General features: G+C 45.1%; 1 protein-coding gene across 10 annotated transcripts in view; it reads right to left on the reverse strand.

Annotated features, from left to right (window-relative positions):
• Positions 1–3,513: 3,513 nt before the first annotated feature.
• Positions 3,514–23,273, reverse strand: part of DNAJC18 (DnaJ heat shock protein family (Hsp40) member C18) — a 35,970-nt gene continuing 16,210 nt past the window's right edge. For 7 of the 10 annotated variants that reach the window (XM_031011245.3, XM_031011246.3, XM_031011249.3 and 4 more), the window contains 5 exons: positions 21,154–21,339; positions 19,976–20,085; positions 17,683–17,792; positions 15,026–15,198; positions 6,622–9,235 (listed from right to left, as the gene is read on the reverse strand). In XM_031011245.3, coding sequence (XP_030867105.2) covers positions 9,111–9,235; positions 15,026–15,198; positions 17,683–17,792; positions 19,976–20,085; positions 21,154–21,339 — 704 coding nt within the window. In that variant the 3' untranslated portion in view covers positions 6,622–9,110. Of the gene's footprint in view, positions 3,790–6,621; positions 9,236–13,690; positions 13,806–15,025; positions 15,199–17,682; positions 17,793–19,975; positions 20,086–21,153; positions 21,340–23,273 lie in introns of those variants that run through there. The other 3 variants (XR_010133945.1, XM_063706805.1, XM_063706806.1) reach the window with 3 other exon arrangements.

Here is a 23,273-nt window from a genome sequence, read left to right on the forward strand (position 1 = left end):
AGATGTAGTCTCGCTCTGTCGCCCAGGCTGGAGTGCAGGGACCTGATCTCGGCTCACTGCAACCTTCACCTTCCGGGTTCAAGGGATTCTTCTGCCTCAGCCTCCCAAGTAGCTGGGATTACAGGCGCCCGCCACCACGCCTGGCTAATTTTCGTATTTTTAGTAGAGACGGGGTTTCACCATGTTGGCCAGGCTGGTCTCGAACTCCTGACCTCAGGTGATCCGCCTGCCTCGGCCTCCCAAAGTGCTGGGATTACAGGCATGAGCCACCGCGCTGGGCCTGGAGTTCATGTTCTTAACCAGGATGCTGTGCTGCATTTGTGTTGCACGTCATGGGTGGAAGTTATGGAATTTGATACCCCCAAGTAGGAAATGACTATACTAACAAGGAGTTTGGAAAAAAAGTTACCAGTGACTATGAAAGGAGGCAGAAAGCTCAGGGTAAGTCATTCAAGCTGCTCCCCAAAACTCCCAGGGGGCCTGACAAACTTGGCCATCCCTGTGGTTCTCTCAGCGGGAGCCCTTGTTTTGTTTCTTGCGTTTATTTTCATGGACTTGGAGACAAGGCCATCTCTGTTGACCTCTCTCTTTTTTTGTTTTTTGTTTTTTTTGAGACGGAGTCTTGCTCTGATGCCCAGGGTGGAGTGCAGTGGTGCGATCTTGGCTCACTGCAAGCTCTGCCCCCACCGGGGTTCACACCATTCTCCTGCTTCAGCTTCCCGAGCAGCTGGGACTACAGGCGCCCACCACCACGCCCGGCTAATTTTTTGTATTTTTAGTAGAGATAGGGTTTCACCATGTTCTCTTTTTTTTTCTTTTTTTCTTTTCTTTTTTTTTTGAGATGGAGTCTTGCTCTGTCGCCCAGGCTGGAGTGCAGTGGAGCAATCTTGGCTCACTGCAACCTCTGCCTCCCAGGTTTGAGCGATTCTCCCAACTCAGCCTCCCCAGTAGCTGGGATTACAGGCACCTGCTATCATACCCAGGTGATTTTTTTTGTATTTTTGTAGAGACGGGGCTTCACCATGTTGGCTAGGCTGGTCTTGAACTCCTGACCTCAGGTGATCGGCCAACCTTAGCCTCCCACAGTGCTGGGATTATAGGCGTGAGCCACTGTGCCTGGCTGACCTCTGTTAAAGAGCCTAGAACAATACAGTTCAATAGAACTTCTAGTGATGAAAATGTTCTACAGCTGCACTATTCAATAGCCACTAGCCACATGTGGCTCTTCAGCAGTTGAAACGTAGCTCATGTGACTGAGAAATTGCTTTAAATTTTTTTTTATTATTTTCTGAAGATCACCTTAATCATGGCTCTTTAAAATTTTTAAATTTTTAGTTTAAATGGCCATGTGTGGCTACTGGCTACTGTACTGGAAAGTGTGTGCCTAGAGGGCACTGTGTAGGTTGTGTGCCTCAGCACAGACCCTCTCAGAACTTGGTGTACCAAATGTGAATGTTCACCTGAATCACCCTGCACAAAGCTGCACATTCCTCTGGGGCAGTGATTCCTGAGCCTTCCCCAAGAACTGCATTTCCTCCCTAGGATCTTTCATGAGGCACTGCTTGATGTCCCTTGATATCCAACATCCACCTTCACCAGCTGGAACAGGCTGCTTTCTGCGTATTTGGGGCAAAACCCTGGAGAGCAGTAGGCTCCAGCAGCCACCTGGGGGTGGAAGCTTATGAACAAGAGAGAACCCTGGATCCAGGTCTGCACCTGCTTCCTGGCATGGACATGAGGGGTGGTCACCCTGGTTGGGCACTGCCACAGACTCCTCTATATGTTGAAAGGCACTTTGGGCTCCTGGTCAACCGGGACTCAGTGAGACTCAGGATGACATGACATCACAAACAGCTCTGTGATCCTGCCAGGGAAGGGTTGCCTTTCTGCACAGGCTTGTCATTTTGGCTGATGTTCTGGTTATCTATTGGTGCATAATAAACCACCCCCCAATTTTTTTTAAGTCATTGAAAAAAATCATTTTGTTCATGAATCTGGAATTTGGCAAGGCTCAATGGTGAAAGCTTATCTCTGCTCCATGCAGTGTGAGCTGGGATGGTTCAACGGGGAGTTAGAAGTTCCAGTTCCAACATGGCTCACTCACGTGACTGGCAAGTTGGTGCTGTCAGCTGGGAGCTCTGCTAGGGCTGAGGACCAAAGGTCTTGGTTCCTCTCCATAGGCTGCCTGGACTTTCTGATAGCATGAAGACTGGGTTAAAGAGAAATCATTCAAAGTGACAGAAAATGGAAGATGCCAGTTTCTTAAGGCCTGGGCCTGATACCTGGCATAGTGTCATTTTTGCTGTATTCTATTGGTCAAGGAGTCAGAGTCTAGATTCTAGAGGAGGACACACAGAGTCCCCCCCCACCCCACCACCTTTCAATGGGAGTAGTGTCAAAGAATTTGGGCTGCACTTCTAGAGCAAATCCTTATGACAGATGGGGCACCACTCCCTTCAAGGTTCATTTCAGGTAAGACCAGTCAGGAACTTAGTCTAGTGGGAAGAGTCAGACAATAATCAAACAACCAGATAAATCTAAAGAGAAACTTAGCCAGGTGGGGCTAAGATTCTGTGCAAGGGAAAGCTTCTGTGAGGAAGTGATGTTTGAGCTGAAGCCTATTAAGGTAACTAGGAAGCACTTAGCAAAGAGGGTAGGGGCAGGTGAGTAGGTAGGGATACCAGAAAGAGGAAACAGTATACACAAAGTCCCTGGGGCAAAAGGGGCTGGTAGAGTGTAGTAACTAAAGGGTAGCATGGCATAAAAGAAAGAGATTATAGGGCAAGAGGGGGCTTGGGTAGTGGGTAGAGACCAAGAACTTGGCAGAGCCTTGCTAAGCAAGGTAGGCCATGCTAAGGATTTTGGTGATTTTTATTTTAGGGACAAAAGAAAGCTACTGAAATATTTTAAGCAAGAGGATGACGTGATCCAATTTATGCTTGGAAAAGATCTCTTTGGTTGCAGTGAGGTATACAGATTGGAGTGGGGCTGTGTAAGTGCACAGAGACCACTTTAACTGAGAAGGCTACTGCAGTGAAAGTGGATGGTAGTTTGAGAGTCAGATAGTGTCAGAGATGAGAGTAGGTTTAGGATATTCTGGAGGTAAAATTGATGGAACTTAACAGAGAGAGGGAATATGGGGACAAGGAAAAGGTGTTTTGGCTGTCTATTGCTAAAAACCACCATAAAATATAATGGCTTCAAACAGCAACTTCTTTTTTTTTTTTTTTTTTTTAAAAGACAGAGTCTTACACTGTCGCCCAGGCTGAAGCACAGTGGCGCGATCCCAGCTCACTGCAACCTCCGCCTCCCGGCCTCAAGCGATCCTCCCACCTTAACCTTCCTAGTAGCTGGAACTGTAGGTGTGCAGCTAATTTTTGTATTTTTCGGTAGAGACAGGGTTTCATCACGTTGCCCAGGCTGGTCTTGAACTCCTGGGCTCAAGCCATCTGCCTGGCTCAGCATCCTAAAGTGTTGGGATTACAGGCATGAGCCACTGCACCTGCAAAAAAATGGCTGCAATCATTTTATTATTTGCTCACAATTCTGCAGTCTGAGCAGGACTTGGTGGGGCAGCACATTTCTGCTCTGCCCATCATCTGGGGTAACACAAATGGCTCAACTTGAATTATGTGTTTGGGTCCTCAGTTCTTGCTGTTAGCTTGGTTGCTGGGTTCTCTTCTGTATGGCTTCTCCTTTGGTTAGTGTAGTGGTCTCAGGTAGTTGAATTTACATGGTAGCTGGCTTCCCTCCAAGTACAAAAATGGAAGCTGCCAGTTTTGCCACATTCTGTTGGTTAAAGATCAAAGGCCAGCCCCGATTAGAAAAGGGACTACACAAAGGCATAAATATTAGGGGATGCCAAATTAAGTCTACCACACAAAGTTTCCTGGGTTTTTGACTTTTTAATTTTTTTTTTTTTTTTTTTTTGAGACGGAGTCTTACTCTGTCGCCCAGACTAGAGTGCAATGGCGCAATGTTGGCTCACTGCAACCTCCGACTCCCAGGTTCAAGCGATTCTTCTGCCTCAGCCTCCTGAGTAGCTGGGATTACACACACCTGCCATCATGCCTGGCTAATTCTTGTATTTTTAGTAGAGATGGGGGTTTCTCCATGTTGGTCAGGCTGGTCTCAAACTCCCGACCTCAGGTGATCCACCCACCTCAGCCTCCCAAAGTGCTGGGATTACAGGTGTGAGACACTGTGCCTGGCCAACTTTTTAATTTTATTGTTAGAGACGGGGTCTTGCTATATCACTCAGGCTGGTCTCAAGCTCCTGGCCTCAAGTGATCCTCCCACCTCAGCCTCTGGAGGTAGCTGGGATACAGGTGTGCAAAACCGTGCCTGGCTTGGGTTGCTGACTTTGGCACTTGGATGGGTGGAAGTGCTAGTGATGGAAATGGGAGCACTGGAAGTCTTGCTTCCGTTCTCCTTCACTAAATAAAAATCTACTCATCTCTGTAGGAAGGGTGATTATATTTCACATATTTCTTCCTCAGAGTTGCTTTCACTAACCCCTCAGACTGGGTTAAATCCCTTTGTTATACAGTCTGTGGTCCCCTTGGTCTCCCTTTAGCTATTCATTGCACTGGGGAGCACTGTGGAAAGCCTGGCCTCCCCATTAGATGTGAGCTCCAGGAGTCTTGGTGTTGGGCCTCACCTGTTCCCTGACCCCCATTCCAAAAACCCAGCCCACCTGGCTCAGAGTAAGTTCTCAATCATTGCTGAATTGAATCTCATCTCACTTTCTTTTTCAAATGAAAGCTATCATGGCCAGTTAGGATCATGTAAATATCATTTACTATATTTTTAAACCAAAACTTTCCTAAATATGGGCCACTAGGACCAAAGCCAGCAAGGAACTGGGATAACACCTGAATTTCTGATGCTAAGTGTAGTTTTGATCTGTATATTGGCTGTGAGGTACTGCAACTGCTGTTATCTGGTAGAAAATGTGGAACTGATGCCAACAATGCTATCTACTATTCTAAATGCAAATAATCCCACTGACGGGTGAGGGAAGACTGGAGCAGGCGTCAAAAGCTTCTTTAGTCGGAAGTGGCTCCAAGGGAGTCAGGCGATGTGCAGTGGCCAAGGATGCCATGGGCAAAGGTAAAAGAACCAAGGAAAAGTAGCCATTCTTTTAATATAAAATCGTTTAATGTTTTTCTTTGTTGCAGTACACTCAATCCAGATGTAGTGGATGAGGTGGCCAGATTTTTTCAAGATTCTTAGTCCACCAGGAGCTGATTCCATTTGTGTCATCCCTACTCTGGTCACAGAACATTCACATCTTTAATTCCAAATACTGAGTGTGATGTAAATGATGTAATCAGTATCTAACACGAGTATATACTTTCTTGGTGGCCACTGCATGACATATCAACAGTGCAGCCTCAAAAAAAAGATGTTTTGTAACTTGGCCCTTTCCAAAAATAAATATATTAGGACACTAAGCTTACACCTTAAATGAGGGCAGAATAAATATGAATGAAGTGCAAGCTCCTGTGAGGAGCAGTGCATGCAGATGATGTACTTGCTTGTATGGTGTGGCCAGCTGTAACAGAAAGCCACTGGAACCGCACAGTGCCTCCTCACAAAGCCCATCCTGGGTATCATGAGGAAAAAGAATGACACATAGCTTGGCCAGGCTGCTGGAACCTATGTTCCAGTGGCATCTGGAGTTCACTGTATTTTCTTTTTTTTTTTTCTTTTTTGAGACAGAGTCTTGCTCTGTCACCCAGGCTGGAGTGCAATGATGTGATCTCAGCTTACTGCAACCTCTGCCTCCCAGGCTCAAGGGATTCTTCTGCCTCAGCCTCCTGAGGAGCTGGGATTACAGACACGTGCTACCATGCCCGCCTAATTTTTGTATTTTTAGTACAGACAGGGTTTCACCATGTTGGCCAGGCTGGTCTTGAACTCCTGACCTCAAATGATCTGCCTGCCTCAGCCTTTCAATGTGCTGGGATTACAGGCATGAGCTACTGTGCCTGGCCAGTTCACTGTATTTTCTAACAATTTCCAACAGAAAGCACAGCAGTGACGTTTCCTTACTGGTCACTGCTCCCGTGCTGTGAGGCCTGGAGCTGATCAAGGAAGCTTACACATTTCCCGGCCTGAGCAGATGAACTCTAGGGTTGCTAATCTGGGGACGTGGATTCCTTCAAGCTCTTTGTGATGAGAAGGATTTTCATCCTCCTTTTCTCACTGCCGATCATGCGGTAGAGAGAGCATCTTCATTTGAATGAGAGCTTCAGTTTCTGCTTGAGCCTCAAGCCCTGTTTCTGAGCCCTGCTCCTATCACACACGTCTCCAATCTGCAGTAATGCTCAAAGAAACAGTCTAGAGCTGGGTACCAAGCTCCGACAGCAAGAATAAGCCCTACCTAGTTACGTATGATCAGGAGATCTTCCAAAGGATGTAGGCGAGAGGAAAAAGCTTATTTTACCACCATGCAGACAACCCATCTAAAATATAACCCAGGAAATTATAGCTTAACAATATTCTGGATAGTATCAAATAGATAAATCCTTCAACCAAAAGCAAATACGGTTCCCTTGAGGAAAAACAGATGTGAATGTTGTGGTCTATTGGCAATAAATAAAACAGTACCATCGGTGCTATAAAAACAGACAATCAGCATGACATTTAATGGAGTTAGTTATTATTGCCTCTATTTAGTATCATCACAGATTACTCATCGCTGCCATGAAGTCCATAAAATGTGTGACTACCTGATTCCTGGGCATCTAGGACAGGGTCTTTTAACCTGTCAAGTCAGTTTCATTATGGCCAATTTTCTAGCAGTGGTTGGGGATGGGCAGAGGAGAGCTTTGATTTTTTTGTGTGTAGAAGAACTTTCCATAAGCCTGTTTGGCTCATGGACATATTTTACAATGTAACCTCCCTCAGTCACTCAGAGGGGATCAAGAAGGGCCCCCTAAAACCAGGAGGACAGATCTAGTTGGGCAGCAAAATCTGGCTATTTCTAGAAATGCTCCCTCTCCCTGCAACTGAGCAGTTGTCCCCTACAAGCCACTAAAGCCCCCAATCTTTACCTGTGAACCCATCTCCTGACTCTGTGGAAAGCCTGCAGAGGCATGGTAGGGAACAACCGTTCAGATTTTGATGAGCCATGCTAGGCACGTCTGTGTAAATCATGGCCATGCATTGGGATGAAGAAACTTTACTTTGGAATCTGTTTAATGTAGACTCTCTCTTTTTTTTTTTTTTTTTTGAGATCGAGTCTCACTCTGTTGCCCAGGATGGAGTGCAGTGGCGTGATCTCAGCTCACTGTAACCTCCACCTCGCAAGTTGCAGCGATTCTTGTGCCTCAGCCTCCCGAGTAGCTGGGACTACAGGCATGTGCCACCACACCTGGCTAATTTTTGTATTATTAGTAGAGATGAGGTTTCACTGTGTTGGCCAGGCTGGTCTTGAACTCCTGACCTCAGGTGATCCACCTGCCACAGCCTCCCAAAGTGCTGGGATTACAGGCTTGAGCCAGTGCACCCGGCCGACTCTCTACCAGAAACTTTTCTTCCAATATGAAGGAAGCGTGGAGTGTAGGCTACAGTCACTTAATGATCCTTCCAAGTTCAGAGCCATGATAATTCAGGCAGCTCAGCTCCACAGGAAGGCCCAGAACCACACAGCCCAGGCAGTGACTGAATTCTTCCTAGTCACCAGTGGGAGGGCTGCCTGCCTGTGAGGGACCTCTTATTTTGTGTACAGAATTTATGTTAGACAGGGTCCTGCTTCCTAAAGAGCAGCAGGGATGTTGTCCTGAACAGATGCAAGATTGCCGCAGAAAAGATGAGGGGTCATGGGGTTGGGGAGGACGGAGGCATCCTCGGGAAAGGTTCTGCTTTGCCAGTCTGGCTAGAATCACCTGAGACATGAGGATGCTCTCCCACTTTCTACTTGACACTCAGCCTACCGTCTTGCTCTGCCACTACAAGACCTGGGTCATCCTCTCTGGGCCAATGTTCTCATTCATAGAACCAAGGATAATACATCTACTTCAGAGTTGTGAGGAGGTTTAAGTAAGAAAATATGTGTGAGAGCGCCTGCTTTTATAGTAGGCACTCAATAAATGTTGAATGAATGAAAAATCATCTCAAATCACAAACTATAGGATACTGGGTTAAACAAAGTGGCTGCTGGGGCCAACACTAGACCCCCATATCCAAGGAGAGAGGATCTGTCTCCTCTATCTCTAGGCTTGAGCAAACAGCCTGGAGAGCTGGCAATGCCTCCTCCTGGGTCGGACCATCTGCCTCTGTGGGATGTAGGAACTCAGCCCAAGTGCGATGACACCAATGATGATACTGAGGGGAAATGACCGAAGGGATATTCTCTGGGTTCTATGATGGAGTAGGGAGGCTTCGTGGAGGAGATGAGGCTCGGTCTTGCATTATACCTTCACCCTGGCCCCCGCCTACAGATGCTGCTCAGTAGTTTTAATTTCTGGACTCTCTAAAAGAGAGAGGGTTAAGGAAATAAAGGAATCTCAAATTAGGCAGTTTGCTAATGCTATTAACTGAGCAGAGATTGGAATAATAGAAAACTATTGACTACAATAGTTTAAATTTCTCCATATTCCCCTAGAAAATGGAAAGCTGGGCAGGAACATGTTCCAAAGGCTAAATCTTGGCGGAGATGATGACTCTAATGAAGGGAGAGGTATAATTCTTGGTAGACAGTGTAAATAACTAATATTAAGCTTTGGCTAAGCCTAGGAATGCCTGGTTCTTAAGACTTCACTGAAGAAGGGAAGAAGGAAGAAAGCACGGATCTGCTCTGGGATGCCCTGAACTCCATTCACATAGGCAGGGTAGGCATGGAGCAGGGAGACGGAATCCAATGCCTTGCCATTAATTTAACTTTGATGAACTACTCCTGGCCCCTGGAGCCACTCCCCAGGAAGGATCCTGTGAAGACACATCTGGCTCTCGTGCCCATGCTCCTGCCACTCTGCCCAACCAACAAAGTTAGCAAATAGTAAAGTGTTCATCATTACCTAATTTTGTATTATAAAATGGAATCAGGAACATAAATAGGAACAAGTAGCAAAACCCCAGCCCTGCGTAGGACCATTATCCTCTCAGCCACCTCTGCGTAGGCCAATGAGTTTGGAAAGTTTCTCACAGTTTTCAAGTTTCAGCGACTCTGCTTTCTGTTTCAATCGTTCATCTCTGTATAATCCTGCCAAATTTGTCAGCTCTGACTCTGAAAGATAAAAGAGGTAACCAATTCATCAAGAGCTGAACTCCTTTGTTTCATTTCAATGTTTCTGGAGTCAAAGCTCCTTTTACTTCATTTCAAGCTTTTTCTTACAATTAAATATAAGAAACATTTAATCATTTATTCACAAAACACGTCTTAGGTACTAGACCAGGTGTGGAGGATTAAAGGGCACCTGTGACCCTGCAGTCCAACAGTATCTGTGCTCTCTTATAAAAGCACTGGACTTAGTTCTTACCAAGAAAACATTTGGCACCAGACTTAGGAAACCTGCGCGTGTGCAGTGAGACCACCCTATAGCCTCCTACAAACGGGATTCCAACAGCAGCTGGGAGAGAATGGAGTCCAGTGGCCTATTCCTGTCATCTGAAACAGACAGCTGCTTTATTCTTCTCCTGCATTGCTGCATCATAACTCACATGTGCGAAGGCACACAGAGCCTACTGCTGCCGGGTGTGCGTCCACAGAAGGCCAGGGCACTACTGGCGCTGTTCATTCCCTCACCACACGTAGGGTCCCCAACTCAAAGGCCAAAGGCAGCTGGGCCTTTCTAAAAGTTGAATCATCTGGATCCGGTGACCTTTGTCTCCTTGACTAAATTAATTTCATTTTCTCTTTATGGTGGAGAAGGTCATTCTATTTTTAACCAGAATATAATCTCTGCTGTGTTTCCCGACTCAACGGTGGTTTGGTTGCCTGTATTTTTTATTCTTTTGTGAGGTTTCAGACATATTCAGGGAGGAATGCCTGAAGAGCACCTTTAGAGACGTATTGCATATTAACAGGATGGCATGCTTGGATGTGGTGTGTGTTTCCTGAAAGCCTCCAACAGCAGGCAGCTACTCAATGTTTAAAGGACCAGACTTGTAAAAATGCTATTTTAATTGTTTTGAAATATGCCTATCTATTCTTAATCATCTTGCTGACAGATTTTGTTTTTCTTGGTGGAACGAATGACACCTGTCTGATTAATCAGCAAACTGCCTGGAAACGGAATTATTATTTAGCCGGGGGAACAATGGGCATTGCTTTCTGAATACGTTTCTATCAACACAAAACACTGTCTGGCATTTCTGCGCACAATGATGCTATTTACCCCCAAGTAAGGCCCAAAGTGCAGATTAAGTGCAGGACTCCAGAGTGAGGGGTGGATATGCATAAAAACCATCCCTCTACAATGGAGGCTGCACAGCCTGGGCTCTAGCCCAGCAGTTGCTTGGCAAGCAGTGGGTCTCCCAGGCTCCAGAACAATGTGCTCTGCCTGCTTGGTGAGGGTGCCTGCAGCGCCTGCTAGCCAGGGCTTGCCTTGGCACAGTCATCCTTGCAGGTGATGGGGCGTCATGGAGGATCATGGGCCATATCCAAATGAAAGCTCTCTGCTCCTGCATCCTGCCCAGGGCTCGGCACTAACTCCAATCTCAGGCTACTTTGGCATGTGGGTAACCTTGCCCAGGAGGCCTCTGTGAAGTCAGTCTATGCCTTTAGTCCTCTAGAGTCACAGTTACACCAGTATTGAAACAGATTCTGTGGTTTTGCTTTTGTTTGAAATGATTTCCTCAGGTTTTCCATTTGCTCAACTTTTCTAAATGCCTCATTCCCTGAAATCTTGTTCCAGGAAACATTAAGGGCTAGTGACTCTTTATATTTTCTACATTGAAGGCCACTTCAACAAGCTGATGAAAGATAACTGCTTTTCTCAAAATATCACATTGCTTTTCATAAAGTTCACTGAAACCAGCTCAGAGACCCCTGCTCCAGAGCAATGACCTTATACAAGGTCAGTGTTTCAAGGAATCATGTCCCACATCCCCACTACCAAGCTTAGAGCAACTTCTCTCCAAACTGCCAGTGAATCCTTTCATCCTTCAATGAACAAAGGGTCAACTTGAAGAATATGCTACTTTTGACAAATTCTGTTAATAGTCAATAAATTCTAAGTAATTTAAAAAAATTTGGGGGAGTGGCAGGTTCCAGAGAATACCTTTTCTTCTTAGCAGAAAGTTCCCCTTCCTCTGAATGCTACTGTAACAGATGGACAGAGCATTGAGCCTTAAAGATAAACTGACTCAGGCAAATTGCCAAGAGAAGCAAGACCCAGAACCTCTCCTAAGGTTCTCTGCAAAAGAGCCCAGATTGGTCTCAACAGCTGAAAGACCGCAACAGATCCCAACTGCCCTCATGATCCAGCCCCATGAGATGGTGCTACATCCAGTCTACAGTGCAAAGCCAGGTAAAGCCAGGACTCCACCAGAAATTAGGCACTTTCTATGTGCCAGACACGGTGCTAAGAGTTACACCCATACCATCTTCCATAACCCACACAACCTCTCTAGGAGGAAGTGGATTCTATCCCCATTTCAAAGCCTAAGCTTCTACCCACTAGGTTATCCTGCTCAAGGGTGTGGAAAGAAGTGCTCCTCTACCAGTCTGGGCCAGGAGCTCAGCTCAGCTCAGCTAGGCCAAGAGGCAGTTCCTGCCTGCTACCTTCGTCCAGCCCAGCCTAGTGGTGTGGCCACTTGCCCTGGCATCAGGTTTACTATCTAGATGCAGCTGCGAAGAAGTAAACAGGACAATTAGTGTTTATAGTTAGGGATTACTCATAAAAGTTTGCCCAGATTGGCCGGGTGTGGTGGCTCACGCCTGTAATCCCAGCACTTTGGAGGCCGAGGTGGGCGGATTACCTGAGGTCAGGAGTTCGAGACCAGCCTGACCAACATCCTTGAAACCCCGTCTCTACTAAAAACTACAAAAATTAGCCAGGCACGGTGGCATGCACCTATAGTCCCAACTACTCAGGAGGCTGAGGCAGGAGAATCGCTTGAACCTGGGAGGTGGAGGTTGCAGTGAGCCAAGATTGCGTGACTGCACTCCAGCCTGGGCGAGAGAGCGAGACTCTGTCAAAAAAAAAAAAAAAAAAAGAAAAAAATTTCACCCAGATTAAGCATTCTAAGGAAGAGTAGAGAAAAATAAATGAACCAAACAAAGATTTAAAAAGTCAATGGCTAACCTTGCTAAAAACAGTTTGCATTTGGTATTTTGCCAAGAGCGAACTTTGTTCTCAAGTGGGTTTATTTTTACAACCTCCAAGTGCTAAATTTAACCTTGTTGGCTGCACTTGCTGCTGGATTCGGAGGGCAGATGCTGCTTGTTCTCAAATGGCACTTGGGTTGTGTGGAGGCTCTGCATAGCCGCTGTACTTAAATGCCAGAAATAGATTTTTAAGGGGTTTGTGCTGATAACTGCCATTTGGAACTTGTGGGTACACGCATCATGCTTACTCACTGGATTTTTTTTTTTTTTTTTTTTTTTTTTTTAGATGGAGTCTCACTCTGTCACCCAGGCTGAAGTGCAGTGGCACGATCTCAGCAGACTGCAACCTCCGCCTCCTGGGTTCAAGAGATTCTCCTGCCTCAGCCTCCCAAGTAGCTGGAACTACAGGTGCGCACCACCACACCCAGCTAATTTTTGTATTTTTAGCAGAGATGGGGTTTCGCCATGTTGGCCAGGCTGGTCTCGAACTCCGGACCTCAGGTGATCCACCCTCCTTGGCCTCCCAAAGTGCTGGTATTACAGGCATGAGCCACCACACCTGGCCACTCACTGGATTTTTATTTATACCTGGAGAGTGCCGAAGCTCTGAACTAGGCCTCATGGGGATGGGGACAAAAGCTGAGAAACTACCTCTGGTGCAATCCTTACCATGAGCTCTTTGTATAATTCCAGCATCTTACTGCCACAGAGGAAGATGTGGGGCAGGGGGGTGTTTGAAGAATGTGAAATGCAGATTTTCATCCAGTTCTTGCAGAAAGCAACAAAGTCAAAGCCCTCCCAGGACCCAGACAATGGGGATTTTCAGGACATACACTGGCTTTCACCTGATTTGGATCCATGTATATACTGCCTTTTTATTGACACAGGATCTCACTCTGTGGCCCAGGCTGGAGTGCAGTGGAGTGATCACAGCTCACTGCAGCCTCGATCTCCCAGGCTCGACCTCCTGAGTAGCTGAAACCACAGGCATGTGCTGCCACACCTGGCTTATTTTTATACTTTTTCTAGAGATGGGGTTCCCAGGCTGGTCTCAAACTCCTGGACTCAAGTGATCCTCCTGCCTCGGCCTCCCAAAGTGCTAGGACTATAGGCATGAGCTACCATGCCTGGCCTATATACTGCCTTTTAATATGAGGCCTTTATCCTGCTCTAAAATTCTTTCCTGATTTTTGATTCTTGTAAAATCTAGTTTAGCAATGGGGTAGAGTATTTCCTGAATCCTCAGTGTTTTTCAATAAATTGGAATTTCCTCTTCCTGTTTAATTTCCTCTTATATCCCAGAGTCATTGCTCACCAACTTCCTAATGCACCTTGAGAGAACAGTACGACTTTGCCGTACAGAAATAGGGGGCAGAGACCAGGTCCCTAAGGGTGAGCTAGGACACTAACCCTGCTGTTGTTATTCACAATCCTCAGCATTTTCATTGTTTTCTACTCCTGAGAATCCTCTCTTCAAAAGACATTTGTTGAGCACCTGTTCTGAAGCAAGGACTGTGCCAGAACCCTGGGACACAAAATTAGTTAAGACCAAGTTCTTATTCCCAGACAGCCCATAGTCTCGCAGGGGAGACTGACATATATCCCTGGAACTCTAACACTGTGTGATTGGTACTATGTTAGCAGGCTGAACAAAGTGCTTTAAGAACACAGAGGAAGGAGAGCTTAACTTGAGGGCGGGGTTGGGAGTGTGTGATGGTCAATGAGGGCTTAGCAGCACTGTGACTGAAGAGCTAATTTTATCAGACTTCATTAGGTATTTAATGATACTCAGTAATAAGGCTTTAGAAATGAGTCAGAATTTGCTTTTTAAACATGAGCCAAAACTTCAGTTAAAAGGGTACCTCCTGAAAAATAAAAAAGAAAATAAAAATAATCAAAACCAAGTTTTAGAAGACACAGTCACTAATGCGGTATGTGTGTGTAGAATTCAAGTGGGACCAAAGGTGAAGCTGTTGACTGAGACGGGGCTACCCCTGCTGCAGACACTCCTAGTAACACTTGCTGGAGCTGTAAGCCAGTGGCAGATGCTGTCATCCCCACTGTCTCCAGAGAGGGAAATAGGGGGGAAGGCCTGCCACACCCAAAAGGGCAGACCCAGGGGGTCGCTTTTGTTCTGTGTGGCCACAACCAGCTGGAGGTGAGGGTAGGGGACACCTCATTCCATACCAGAAACCTCTAAACCTTTGTTCTGTTTCAAAAAGTTAGGCTGGCTCGATCAGATTTCCCTCTAGGGAGTGTGGAATTGGGAAACTGTGGACCAAATCAGCGAGCACCAAGAACTTACAGAGGTGTGTGCTGCAGAAAGGGGCACTGACTGGTGAGACTGGGGAATTTGAGAGAGTGATAAGCAGTGTGGCAAGCACTGTAAACCATGGCAAACAAGGTTATGAAAAAGGGAAGCTGGAAGAAAGAAAGGAAGGCAGCTGGTGGGGAGAGGAGAGGGGGCAGATGGGCAGAGAGAGGTAGAGACTCAAAGAGAGACAGACATACAGACAGGTGACTAGTGCCACCTAAATTCCTAAGATTTCCAAGTCCTGGCCACATGTATCCTGTCAATAAATTTCCCCTACTTTTTTGTAGTATCCTGAATGGCGTTTGTCCTCTGACTCTGTTCACATAAACATGCGTAGCCTCAAACAAGAAGAGAGGAGGGATCAGGAGGCTGGGGGTGCCTCCTGCTGGGAACCACAGCCACCAGCTAATGCTCCTTTTACAGTATCTTACTTTGTTGTTTCTCCTTCCAACAACTAGTCTGGATATAATCAATGTAATCCTTCTCTATTGTTTTCTCCAGGTCATGCAGAGAAGCTCCTCTGTAGGCCTTGTCAAAGTTTTTATCCACAAAGTAAGGCACCTGCAGGTTCTGAGTTTCTCTAGAAATGGTGTAGCCCAAGGTCCTGAAACAAGGAGAGAGAGGCTCATGTGAGCTCATAATATTTGGCAATATTACTCTTAGCACTGCCCTCACAGATACCATCATCAGCATCTGCTCATAGAGCAGAGGCAGATATCATTTTCTAATATACCCAACACTTCTTATTTCCCTAGCAAAGTTGTAAGTATAACATCATCATAATTGTATTATGTAAGCAAGTTCATACTATGAATTCAGCTTCAGCATAAATAGTTTATTCTCTTAAAGGACTCACTTCTCTTATACAGCTCTCTGTGCTAAAAGTAGAATGCTGAATGCTTAAAACAAACAATTTTTACATTGTGTAGGATCTAGTATGGTACCTGACAGAGTAGGCTATTATAAATGCTGGTTGAATGAACTGATTATGTTATATAGCAAATTATTTACAAAAAAAACAGATAGCTCACACCAACCTAGAAGCAATATTTTGGACATGATAAAAAGTACTTCGCACACAGCTGCTAACTGAGAACTGCAAGAAACTCAGACAAAAGATTTCAATGATGCTTTAGAGCTAACTCTCTGTGGGTCCAAGACATCCAAAGGTATCTGGTGCTCAGCAACATTAATAAGAGTACTGAGCTGAATAATTCTAACCATAAGGAAACATAGAAGGGACCTCAAACTCAAGTTAAAACAATGTGACAGAAATGGTTTTCTTTAAACTGGACAAATTCTACATTAAAGGGGCTATATTTTATTTGGCCTTTTTCCGGCCCTCTCCTTTGATCCTCTCTAATTAGAGTAAGAGCTGAAGCCATGACTGCTCTCCCCTCACTCTGAGGTTTTGGGGGAGCTTACAGAGCAGGTCTGTGCTTACCCCGCTGGCCTCACAAGAAAGAAAGCTAAAGTGCCATATGGAAAAACATGAGAAGCTGGGAAACAGAGGGAATCGGGCCAGTGTGGCCTGATGGCAAAAACCTCTCTATGAAGGCTAGGTGCAGTGGCTCATGACGGTAATCCCAGCACTTTGGGAGGCCAAGAAAGGTGGAGGTCAGGCGTTCGAGACCAGCCCAGCTAACATGGTGAAACCCAGTCTCTACTAAAAAATACAAAAATTAGCCAGGTGTGGTGGCACATGCTTATAATCCCAGCTACTCAGGAGGCTGAGGCATGAGAATAGCTTGAACCTGGGAGAAGGAGATTACAGTGAGCCAAGATTGCACCACTGCACTTCAGCCTGGGAGCCTGGGTGACAGAGCAAGACTGCTTCGAAAACAAAAACAACAACAAAAAAAACCTCTCTTTCAGCCTCCGCTTCACTCTCTGTAAAAGGAAAATACTAGCCGGGTGCGATGGCTCATGCCTGTAATCCCAGCACTTTGGGAGGCCAAGGTGGGCGGATCACCTGAGGTTAGGAGTTTGAGACCAGCCTGGCCAACATAGTGAAACCCTGTCTCTACTAAAATATAAAAATTAGCCGGGTGTGGTGGTGCGTGCCGCCTGTAATTCCAGCTACTCAGGAGGCTGAGGCACACGAATTGCTTGAACCAGGGATGTGGAGGTTGAAGTGAGCCCAGATTGCACCACTGCACTCCAGCCCAGGCGACAGAGTGAGACTCTGTCTCAAAAAACAAAAACAAACAAAAAAGGAAATACTGACCTGGATTGACCTGGAATGATAGTCTTGTCTACAGTGATCACTGACAAAGACTCTTCCTGTTATATATTGTCTAATAAATTCTACTTTTAAAAGGTTTTTTCCCACTAAATTATAATAATGAATAATAATTTATTATTCATTATTAACAAAAAAGATAATCTAGTGATTCTCAAACTTCAGTGTGGACCAGAATTATCTAGAGGGTTTTTTAAAACTCAGACTTCTGGTCATACCCCCAGAGCCTCTAATTCAATGGATATAGAGGGGCCCTAGAATCTGCCTTTCTAACATGTTGCCTGTTGATGCTGACGATGGCTGGTCTGGGGACCAAACTTTGGGGACTGAATCAACTGAAAGAATTAATTGAAGAAATTTTTTAAAATCCTATCAGAGTTTATAATCTATATGCAAAAAGCATTACAAGGAATTTCTCTATTTTCAACAAAAACAAAAAAATTGAAAATAATCACTTGATCCCCATTATTAATACTATGCTCCGAGACCCACAGGGTCCAGCAATCCTATCAACAGCTTAACAGAGTCTTTCTAACTCTACCATGGTGTGATGAGTTCATCTAAACCTTAAATTCTACTGATCCTTCAAAAACCAGTTACTGCTGTTCTGCAGCTGACCAGATGATGTCACTATAGAACAAGACAATCTACTTCCCGAGGCACACAGGAGACGGCCTCAGTATTTTTGAGTCTCAGCACCATGACTACCCAGCTGTTCCTTTAAACATCAAATCGGTGTTTTCTACAGCAAAAGGTGAAATGAAATGTTAGTAATGTATCAGCAAAACCTTCAAGTCTTTCACCCCCAGACTGTTACTGAGAAAGATTTAGAAATATCAGACTTACGATTTATAGAACAGACTATATGGGGGATTAGTAGCCAGCAGCTGAGTAATGACAGATATAATCACAATCACAAGAACTGGAAGTAGCTGAATAAATGCAGAATACGTAGTCTGAAAAAGAAAAAAAAATAAAAACTTGCTGTAAGTGTTCTTTTTTTTTTTTTTTTTTCTGTCGCCCAGGCTGGAGTGCAGTGGTGCGATCTCGGCTCACTGCAAGCTCCGCCTCTCGGGTTCACGCCATTCTCCTGCCTCAGCCTCCCGAGTAGCTGGGACCACAGGCACCCGCCACCACGCCCGGCTAAGTTTTTGTATTTTTAGTAGAGACAGGGTTTCACCGCAGCCAGGATGGTCTCGATCTCCTGACCTCGTGATCTGCCCACCTCGGCCTCCCAAAGTGCTGGGATTACAGGTGTGAGCCACTGCGCCTGGCCTGTAAGTGTTCTTTATCAATATAAAGCTTATTGAAAATAAGATAGTTGCCCCAAATAAAATAACAAATTATCAATGCACTGCATAGGAGGATCCACAAAGCCCTAGGCTTTTCTGGGAAGGCTGTACTTTCAGCTGAGAAGTACAGGTTGGGCAGTCCTAATCAGAAAATTCAAAATCACAAATGCTCCAAAATCTAGAACTTTTTGAGTACCAGGATGACACTTAAAGGAAATGCTCATTGGAGCATTTTGGATTTCCTTTTTTTTTTTTTTTTTTTTCTGAGACATGGTCTTGCTCTGTCACCCAGGCTAGAGTACAGTGACACAAACATGGCTCACTGCAGCCTTGACCTCCTGGGTTCTGATGATTCTCTCACCTCAGCCTCCTGAGAAGCTGGGACCACAGGTGCACACCACCGTGTCCAGCTAATTTTTAAATTTTTGTAGAGACAAGGTCTTGCCATATTGCCCAGGCTAGTCTCAAACTCCTAGGCTCAAGCAATTCTCCTGCCTCAGTCCCCCAAAGTGTTAGGATTACAGGTGTGAGCCATAGCACCCAGCCTCAGATTTTCAGATTAGGAATTGTCAAATGTATAATGGTATAATGCAAATTTCCAAAATCCAAAAAAAAAAAAAAAAAAATCTGAAATCTGAAATACTACTGGTCCAATTTACTTCAGATAAGGGATACTCAATCTATACCAAATAACCTTTACTCTCTCTGCTGAGCAGGCTGAAGGAGGTCCAACAACAACCTGGATTGACACCCAGTAATCCCCCTGCAGCCCCATTAATAAGACCAATGAAGCAAACATCTCTAGGTAAACCTGCCCAGACTGTGCCTCTTACAGGAGTGGGGCTCTAGGAGCCAGGTTAGCATCATGCTTGGCCACAGCTGATTGGACTCAGGGGACATCCAACTCTGGCAGAGGTAATCACGTTTTCTCTCCTAGGAATGTGGGGTTGAGACTCATCACCTTTCACTTCTGGGTCATCACTTTAAGGAAGAACACACACTCTCAGGCACTGTAGACTGGCTATTTGCAAATGGAAGTAGAACAAGCAAAGCTGCTTGGTGAAAACAAAACAGAGGCAAAGAGTGGCAGGAAAACTGGAGACAATCTGGGCCCAAAGAGTCCTGCAGAGCACAGCTGCTTGGGAGCCTGACAGTATCCCAGTTCCTTGTTCCTGTCTGTCATGAGGCCCAGCTGTGCTTCTTGTCCTTGAGCTTCATGAGACTCTTTTGATCCCTTACCTTAAACCCCCTTTAGTTCTAAATATTTTGAAGAGGATTCCTATTTTCTGCAGCCAAGAAAATTTTGAAGCCGGAGCGGTGGCTCATGCCTGTAATCCTAGCACTTTGGGAAGCCAAGGCAGGAGGATCACTTGAGCCCAGGAGTTTGTGACCAGCCTGGGAAACGTGGTGAGAAATAATCTCTACAAAAAATGAGCTGGGCATGGTGGCATGCACCTATAGTCCCAGCTACATGAGAGGCTGAGGTGGGAGGATTGGTTGAGCCCTGGAGTTTGATGCTGTAGTGAGCTGTGTTTCTACTATTGTACTCCAACCTGAGTGACAGTGAGACCCTCTCTCAAAAAAAAAAAAAAAGCCTTGATGAAGTCAGCCCCACAGATTGCTGAGATTCTGGGAGAGCCACCCAAGAATGGGCAGAGGGAGGGGATACCATTCTGCCTATTTAGGCCAATTTTCCAGCTCTTCTAACCATTGCTTTTGCTTCCCTAAAGCACATCTTTCCTAAAGCAACATATCTCAAGTTCAACTTCTAAAACTTGACCATGTACCATCTACGTTGGCCAAGTACAACTGTTTATGGGCAGCAGCGCTCCTCCCTCCCTAGGTACCTGAGGTTTCTCTTCTTCCTCCTCCTTCTGAGTCTGGGTCCTCTCATGTCGGTGCCGTCGACGGTAATAGTGAGTGTCATCTGTCACATTTGAAAACATATGAATATTTCCTGGAAAAGAAAGAAAAAGAAATACATGGTACGGGATATGGCAAACACTCCTTCCCTGCCTTTTTCTTTTTTTTCTGGAGATGGAGTTTTGCTCTGTTACCCAGACTGGAGTGCAATGGCGTGATCTCGGCTCACTGCAACCTCTGCTTCCTGGGTTCAAGCGATTCTCCTGCCTCAGCATCCTCAGTAGCTGGGATTACAGGCACCCGCCACCATGCCCGGCTAACTTTTGTATTTTTAGTAGAGATGGGGTTTCACCATGTTGGCCAGGCTGGTCTCGAACTCTTGAACTCAAGTGATCCACCTACCTTGGCCTCCCAAAGCGTTGGGATTACAGGCGTGAGCCAACGCGCCTGACCCTTCCTTGCCTTTTTCAAGGTCCTTGTTCCCAGCTAGGTTTGTTAAGGATAGAGTATTGGCCTATTTTACCCAGTAGAAAAATAAGACAACAGGCAAGCCAAGTGAACCAGCTGGAGCTAAAGCGTGCTGAGCTCTCCTGACTTCATTTAAATAGCCCTTTGCAACTAGTGAGAGAGAACCCCAAAAGGCTAGAAGAGAGAGAGCATTTGGGCCATGAATCCTATCTGGCATGTTCACGTCTGCTTCCGTGCCCAATACCATATTGTGTCACTGGTATCTTTTAATAGCAACTCGTAAAATTCAATTTACTTCCTGGGCATTGAATTATACCAACTTCCAACTTGCTGGGGGGTACTTTCCTATCTTCTATCTTTGTAAGTGCTATTTTACAACAACAATAATAGGCATTTTGTTACTTATTTATAAGGCACTTAAAAATATCTAATCCTCACAGTGACCCTGTGAAGTAGGTATTATTAACAGCCCCATTTTTCAGGAGAGGAAACAGGGTCAGAGAGACTAAATGATTTGGTCAAAATTATGCACAGCTGGAGGCTGGAGACTTACCTCAAACTCCTGCTCAACTGATTCCAGATCCTTGCTGTTTCCATCATACCATTGTACCTCTATTCAGATTTTCAAACAGGAGCTTGCTGAGAGCCATAAATAAAGAAATATGTTTAAGAATGATAATTTGGGGAGACTAACCTGTAGGAAAATGTCCTCCAAAGAAGACGTTGAACAGCTCTTCTGGAGTGATGTCAGCTTCAAAATCCCTGTAATAATGATAAGGTCTGGCTGGAGGGGCAGTGAAAGTCACCTGTTCATCTCCGTATTCATCATAGCGAAGTCTCTTATCAGGATTGCTCAGGACTGCAAATGCATTTCCTATTGCTGCAACCAACAAGAAGCAGCACATGAGGACACAGTCTTTGCTATGGCTGAGAGTGATCACAGCAGCAGTGACAAAGAGCCTAGAGGTGACTCGTGCTGGACAACTTCGCAGGGGCCCAAGAAGAGATGCTTGGGCCTAGAAAGTTCTCCACAGTGCTTGCCCTTCAGGTTTTCCCTGATCGCCAGAAACAACAACATTGGAATCACAGGAATTAAGAACTACTGCTGCAGTGAGTTAACTCCCAATCAACAGTCCTGGAGTCATCCCAGCTGTCCTAGAAGTTAGGAAGCCCCCCTCAGTTCGGGTTCCCAGTCACCACAAGTCCCAGGCATGTTGGGGAAATGTTCTCCAACTGGTCAGCACTCTCATTCACAAAAAATGTGTTCTGGCCGGGCGCAGTGGCTCATGCCTACAATCCCAGCACTTTGGGAGGTTGCAGTGAGCCGAGATCATGTCACTGCCTTCCAGGCTGGGCAACAGAGTGAGACTTTGTCACACACACACACACACAAAGAGTGCTCTTTACTTTAAAAAAATTTTTTTTAGAGATAGGGTCTTGCTGCATTGCCCAGACTAGTCTCAGATTCCTGGCCTCAAGTGATCCTCTCACCTTGGCCTCCAAAAGTTTGGGATTATAGGTGTGAGCCCTGCATCTGGCCAAAAAAGTGTTCTTATTTCACTTGAGTGCAATAGTTTATGTTGGAAACAGTTCACACATCAGTAGTGATATTCTAACTTGTAGTCCAAAAAATTTCCTGAATTCTCTTCTGAAACAATCTTAGTAGAAACCTTCCTGCTTGACTAAAAACAAAGTCTTCATCATAGTCTTATTTCAGTTTACTTTAGACAAATATTTTCTGAAATTAAGAAATGTATTTCCAATGTCTCAAGGAGGGTTCAAAGGCTGAATAGTTACATATGTTTACCAACATGTCTCCTTTCTATGTACAAACGTGCAAACCTTGCCCAATTTCATTTAAACATACAATCAGTAGCACCAATCAATAGAAACCTCAAAAAAAAAAAAAATCTTTTAAGGCATCCCCCACTCCCTACCTGTAATTCAGTCAACACTGTCAGAAACACAGAAAGAGTATTTCTTCATGATTCTTTTACCTGGGGAATTGTTAAATGTTTGCCTTGCCACTCTGTTACCCACAACTCTATATATACATATGTACATATGTATTGTAATAAGTATACATTTATTTTGCTGAACCATTTGAAAATAGGCCACAGATATTACATCACCTTGCCCCTAAATACCTCAACATATATCTCCCAAGAAGAAAGACATTCTCCTATGTGATCACAACACCATTATCACAGCTAAGAAAATTAACATCAGTCCATTATCATCCAATGCATCCATGCAAGATCAAGTATAGCATTTAGTTTCTTTTAATCTAAAACTGTCCCACCTTTTTTGTTTTTCATTATGTTAAATTTTTTGGAAGAACAGATCAGTATTCTTGTAGAATGTTTCATATTGATTGTTTCCTCATTATTAGATTCAGGTCAAACATTTGGCAAGAATACCCCATAGGTGACAACTACCTAGCACTCAATGGTTTTAGCATTCACTGAAGATCTTTGCCTGTAACAATGACTTGGAGTGCAGTGGTGCAATCACAGCTCACTGCAGCCTTGACCTCTGGCTCAAGCAATCCTCCCACCTCAGCCTCCCAAAGTGCTAGGATTACAGGTGTGAGCCACTGCGCTCAGCCTGAAGAATATATTTCTTAAAATATCCTGGAGGACGGGCACAGTGGCTCATGCCTGTAATATCAGCACTTTGGAAGGCCTAGGCGGGCAGATTACTTGAGCTCAGGAGTTTGAGATCAGCCAGAGCAACATGGCAAAACCCCATCTCCACAAAACATACAAAAATTAGCCGGGCATGGTGGTGCTCACCTGTAGTCCCAGCTACTCA

This window comes from Gorilla gorilla, chromosome 4, assembly GCF_029281585.2.
Source record: "Gorilla gorilla gorilla isolate KB3781 chromosome 4, NHGRI_mGorGor1-v2.1_pri, whole genome shotgun sequence".
Classification (NCBI taxonomy): Eukaryota; Metazoa; Chordata; class Mammalia; order Primates; family Hominidae; genus Gorilla; species Gorilla gorilla.